The 6,518-nt window shown below is 33.6% G+C and overlaps 1 protein-coding gene across 1 annotated transcript; it reads left to right on the top strand.

The window, feature by feature from the left end:
• Nucleotides 1-2,352: 2,352 nt before the first annotated feature.
• Nucleotides 2,353-5,816, top strand: LOC107774721 (flotillin-like protein 3). Its single transcript, XM_016594358.2, has 3 exons — nt 2,353-3,104; nt 3,789-4,184; nt 5,176-5,816. Exons 1-3 carry the CDS (start codon nt 2,559-2,561, stop codon nt 5,671-5,673), a joined length of 1,440 nt encoding a protein of 479 aa, XP_016449844.1. The 5' UTR covers nt 2,353-2,558; the 3' UTR covers nt 5,674-5,816.
• Nucleotides 5,817-6,518: the final 702 nt, after the last annotated feature.

Here is a 6,518-nt window from a genome sequence, read left to right as displayed (position 1 = left end):
TATACCACAATCACTAAAACAAGTGTTAACGTAATTAACCTATTAGGCTAACACTTAGGCGAAGGTTACATCCCTAGGCTTTTTACCTATTTGAAAACAACCAAAAATAATTAATCAATTTCTAATTTTATTTCTCTAATTGATCATTGATAGTGTAGTTTATAGAAGTAACTTGCAAAACCGACTTGATTGGAATTATATTTAAGCTGTTTCGTCTTCACACATCAAGTATACACTCTAGCATCCATTGTTAGCTTCTTGAAGAAATCGACTCCAACTCATAATTTGGTATTATTCTTCCTCTTCCGCTCATTGTTGAGTGTGGATTGGGAGTGGATCACTTATCCACCGTTGATAACTTCATATGAAATGTCAGTCATAGAATAAACTGATGCCCAGGAATTATTCCTTTAGCTAGGACCAAGCTTTTCCATAAAACGTTTTGAAGTGGAGATGTAAAAGATTGATATGCCTTCTTGATATTAAACTTCTCTCCATCTTCAAATCTAAAAGATTACCAGATTGAGTCATCCACTTTCTTGCCTCAAATATCTTCCTAACTAACCAGCTAGCTTGAGTTGGAGTTCGCATGCTGTTTAGCTCCCTGTCTTTTATGTAAATGCTATGGATCCAAAGTTTTTCTTTCTTTTTACCCACTACCCATAGTAGCTTGCAAATTGTAGCTTTGTTCCAGGTAAAAAAATCCAATGTGTTTAACAAAATTAGAAAGGCTCAAAATTAGTAACTTAACTAACATGCCAAGCAACAATATATGTCAGTGGTATAATTTTTCTTTATCTTATTATTTTCGTAAAATATTACTCAACATATATTTCGTAAAATTTTCGACCGAACAATGTCGCATGACACCACTTCATTCCATGTGCATCCCCCTGCTAAGCTTGAACATAAGATATTGGCTAAGAGGGTGTTTGGCTAAGCTTATAAGTTGGTCAAACTGACTTATAAGCATCTTTTGGATTATTTACGCGTTTGGTAAACACACAAAGTGCTTATAAGCCAACTGCTTATAAGCTAAAATCAGCCATAAGTCATAAGCTGGTCACCCCCAACTTAAGGCTTTTTAGCTTATAAGCACTTTTAGTTTGACCAACACTTTTACTAGTTTATTCTTAATAATATTTTCTAATTTACAAAATACTTTTCCCAAAATAAATTTCTTGACTTTCTCTTTATTCCATATTCGTTATTAATTCTTTTCTTTACAAAGAAATTTTTAATTTATAATCTTTTGAAAAAAATTCAAGGGTATTTTAGTCATTTTAACAAAAGAATAGCTTATCAGCACTTTTTAATCAAACACATCAACTGCTTATCATCAGTTTCAGCACTTCTATCCAAACACGTAAATGCTTATTTTAAAAATCAGTTTCAGCACTTAAAAAAAATTCAGCACTACAAACTTATCAGTTATTTACAATCAGCTAATCCAAACGGACTCTAAGGGTGGAGGGAGATATTTAACCCACCACACCCCTTGGGTGGTGCGCATGAAGCTGTTTCAACGTGTTCAGTTGGATCATTTACGTAATTTGAGAATCCATTAGAGAAGTAGTTTTTGTACATGGGTGTAATCAATCAGCTAACTCAAATAATATTATTTCACTTGGGGAAAAAAGGTTGACCGTTCACGGATGTTGGTGAATGTCACTATACTAAAATATTCTTTCATTTGTTGTTTTGAACAAATCATACTAATTTATTATGGTTAAATAATAAGTTAAGAAAATAATATATATTAATTAATCATGATAATTGTTTATGTGAAGACATATAAGGTAACCACTAAGAGCTCGTTTGGATTTGCTTTAAAAATTAGATTTTTAGCATAAATAACTTTTAAGCCAAAAAAATAATAAGTTGGGGTTGCCTAACTTATTGTATTTTATTTTTTAGCTTAAAATAAATTATGATAATTTATTTTAAGTACTTTTTGACTATGCCAAACACTGAAAAAAGTTTAAAATAACTTAAAAACTGATTTGACCAGCTTAAAAGTCAATCCAAACACCCTCCGAGTGTTATTAAGTTTTTACCAAAGTCACTACACTATCAAAGCGAAGCGATACTTAATGATAATTAAGGTCCGAATCAAGTCATATAATTTCGGACTCCTTTTGTTTCACAAATTGTCAAGTCTCAAGAAACCTATAAATCATATACTCCAAAATAGAGTGGGACTCGGATTGCGCCCGCACTATAGAGCCACGGGACACGGCCGTCTAATAAAGGAACATCATGAAATTTCCAATGAAACGACAGACCTATTCACCTTATAACTCTAACGAAGTGGCTTGATCTTGTCCACTTTTTTCGTACGTTACATAACTGCCTCTGCCCTTGTATAATCAGTGCTTCACTAGGACTGCTCCACTACTAGCACCTTCCTACGTTATTTCCCATTGCAAGATTTAGGACTCCTCTATATAATTTGATTTTGGTTAGGTCAGTAATAACTACTCCTATATATTATTTGCATCCTCATCAATACTCACCCTTGTAATCTATCATCCAAAGTTTCTTCTCTCAAATTGAATATGGGGATTCCACATTATATTGTCGCTGGCCCATCGGAGATGCTTGCCATCACCGGAAGTGGCATAAGTGAAATAAGACTCAAGAAAAAACACTTTTTATGGCCCCTTCAAAAATGCACTAGGCTTGACATATCTCCTGTCAACTACTCGTTCGAGGTACAAGCTATGAGCGCCGAAAAACTCCCTTTTGTTCTTCCTGCTGTTTTCACAATTGGCCCTAAACTCGACGAAGACAACGAGAGCTTGATCAAGTACGCACAGCTTGTGTCCAATCATGACAAGAATTCAAATCACGTTAAGGAACTCGTCAAGGGAATTATCGAGGGGGAAACTCGGGTTCTTGCTGCTTCTATGACTATGGAACAGATTTTCAAGGGAACAAAAGAGTTTAAGAAAGAAGTTTTTGAGAAAGTCCAACTTGAACTTAATCAATTTGGACTTTATATCTATAATGCTAATGTTAAACAACTTGTAGATGTTCCTGGCCATGAGTACTTCTCTTACCTTGGCCAAAAGACTCAGATGGAAGCCGCCAACCAAGCCAAGGTAACATCTATTTTCTTCTTAATTATGCACTGATTGAGTAAATCTAGTAATAAATCTAATTCGGTAATCAAAAAATAAAATAAGTAACCTGCTATAACTACTTAAAATATGTAGGCGATTGTATAAAAAATTCTATATTGTCTATGTATATTATTTCAATCCATTGATTTATCTACATGCATGTCAATCTTTATTACTCCTAATTTATTTTTGCTTTTGTTTCTTTTATATATGATGTGAAAGATTGAATGGTGGAATAAGAATATTACATACATTGCTAATACGTATATAAAAGTAATTAAAGACAAACACAAGTCATCAAAGTAAGTAATTTTTGCATAACAGTCACTACATTAGTATTATTTTATTTATTAAAAGGAGTTTCCACTGATCATTGATGTGCAGAAGTTTACAAATTGAATTTGGCATACGAAACTATCAAAAGTTGTACTACCCAAAATTCACAAAATCCAGGCTAAGGGTTCATGGGGGGCTCATGTAACGTTATTATTCACTATATGACAAACTTCACCTCACTATTCGTTGGGTAAATAATCTCTTTGTTATAATTCATGTATAACTAGTACATAAACTCAACGACCCCTCAGTGTATCAGCATGCATGTCAATATTCTTTGTTAAATACTTCTAATTTATTCTTGCTTTTGCTTTCTCTTCTTGATAGATTGATGTAGCCGAGGCAAGGATGAAAGGAGAGATAGGTTCAAAGCAAAGAGATGGAGAGACAAAGCAGAATGCAGCTAAGATAGATGCAGAGACAATGATCATATCAACAAAAAGGCAAGGAGAAGGTAAAAAGGAAGAAGTTAGAGTAAGGACTGAAGTAGAGATTTTTAAGAATCAAAGAGAAGCAGAGGTTGTTGAGGCAAGTGCAGAGTTAGCAAAGAAGAAAGCAGGGTGGTCTCAGACTGCAAGATTGGCTGAGGTGGAAGCAGAAAAGGCTGTGGCAATAAGAGAAGCTGAGCTACAAATGGAAGTGGAGAAGAAGAAAGCTCTTGCTCAGACTGCAAAACTCAAGGCTGAGCTTCTTAGCAAGGCTAATGTTGAATACGACATTAAGGTACTTTTTTCTTTTCTTCTTACTTACATTTTGTTATGCTAATTACCAAGGCTATTAGTGCTGAATGCATATTCACGTACTCTTCTTAATTCATTATGCTTTTGATTGTGAGGTTATATTTGTAGTTTGTACGCCCTTTGATTAATTTGCCCATCATGCATGTGACAGTCCTAGCTTCCAGGGGTGTCAACTAATAACCTTTCGTTGAAAAAGTACATTGTTTAGATAGCAAAAATTATGTTTTTATGTATATGTATTATGTATTTAATCCTCTTGATTTCTTCGTGTATTTATTTCTTTAAATTTTGATACTCTTTAATAAAAATCTTAGCTCCACTTATATATGCTATTGTATTGTCAAAACAATACTATAACTGTACCTTATGTACATAATCCTAAGGCAGAAGAAACTCCCTTTCAGATTTTATTGTAGCCTCTTTATTTTGCCAAGCATGCCTGTCAGTCTGTTACAGTAATTATTGTACCTTATGCATCTAGTAAGTACTGCAGGGTAATTGTTTTGGCAGCTGAAATTGAAAGAGAGTTTTTGCTTCTAATTTTAATAAATCTGCCTGATAGTTTGAGGAGGTCAGACACCCTCAACATTTACCACCCTTTTTAAACAGAGACTTGTTATGCTTATTTGTTATCAAATATACTGTCTTTCTTTGGCTAAAACATATTTTATATGTTGTTTAAATTATATCAAGGTAGTACTTTCTGATAATCTAAAATTAACGAGTCATTGTTCTAATTGAGACTCAAAATTGAATCATAAAAATATTGGTACTTACCCACATGAGATATTTATACAAAACCAATAAATACCTCACATATTTATTCATAAACATAGTTATCACTAAATTATAGTTAACGAATATACATTGTTAATTTAACATTTAATCATAGGAAAATAGTATATGAACGTGTATATAGGAATAAATGAAAAACCTTTAAATCTAATATCCGGTTTACCTCTTAATATAAACAGGTACAAGAGGCAAACTCAGAATTATACAGGCGGCAGAAAGAAGCAGAAGCGGCACTATTCGAGAACCATAAGAAAGCAGAAGCACAGAAAGCAATCGCAGATGCTGAACTGTATAGTCGCCAACAGGTTGCAAACAGTGAGCTCTTTGCAAAGCAAAAGGAAGCCGAAGGAGTAGCAGCAATTGGGGAAGCACAAGCATTTTACTTAGGCTCCCTTCTTAAGGAAGTGAAGAATTACTCTTCACTCAGAGACTATTTGATGATCAACAATGGAATTTTCCAGGAAATTGCTAAGACCAATGCTCAAGCAGTAAACGGTTTGCAACCAAAGATTAGCATTTGGTCAGGTGCTAATGGCGGCGAAAGCAACGGAGAAGGAAGCGGATTGAAGGATGTAGCTGGTGTGTACCGAATGTTGCCTCCTCTGCTTCAAACTGTGCAAGACCAAACTGGGATGCACCCTCCTGCTTGGCTTGGTGCATTACCTGAATCCAAATGAACTACTGCACGTTAAATTATTTATAGTTTTAAACTATATAGCTTTTAGCAATGTTATTGATTACTAGTAGTATTTCATTATTGGATTAAGTTCGTTTTTAGTCGCTTGAATGTCCTATCTTCTAAGGAGGAATTATTGTTTTGCGATAAGATGTCTTATACCTCATATTTTAGTAGTTACATTTTATAATATCTTTTTTGTTTATATGGTTTTTTATATTAACGTCAAAATTTTCAAAGATATTTATTTTTATGCATGAAAGATACGAAAATAAAGTACAATAATTCTATAAAGCATCATTTTTTTTATTTCAAATTGCAAAAAGTTATATGGAACCATTACTTTCGTGATTTAACACTTCCCTTCAAGAAGAGATAATCAACATTTCAATATTAGGAGGGACCGCTCCGTGTTTACCAATATGGATTTTTGTGAAATCGCAACTCCTTTTGCTAGTTATCTATCTATAAACGGACGAGAATACCCTTTTATAATACAAATTATTTCTGTAATACATCATTGGTTCTTAATTCCAATTATCACATATTGAATACCCAACTGTAGACCAATTGCACATCTAATTGATTATTAGCACCATAATAGTGTTTACTGCAGTATAATTTGGACATTAATGAGAAGCTTTAAACTACGTTTTCAGCAATAGAAACTTTTACTTAAGTGTCAGCGCTCTTCTTTCAAAGTTTTCAAGTTTTTATTTTAATAGATAGATTTCTTTCATCTATTCAATTGCACATAAAAAGTGCTTTTTATTTGGTCTGTTCAGATGCCGCCTGCAAAATCTTTTGGGCTGCAGTGTTATAGCCTTAAAGGAAATAAACTGAGTG

This window comes from Nicotiana tabacum, chromosome 4, assembly GCF_000715075.1.
Source record: "Nicotiana tabacum cultivar K326 chromosome 4, ASM71507v2, whole genome shotgun sequence".
Taxonomy (NCBI): Eukaryota; Viridiplantae; Streptophyta; class Magnoliopsida; order Solanales; family Solanaceae; genus Nicotiana; species Nicotiana tabacum.
The sequence above is the reverse complement of the archived record's forward strand: the minus strand, read 5'-3'. Positions and strand labels throughout refer to the sequence as shown.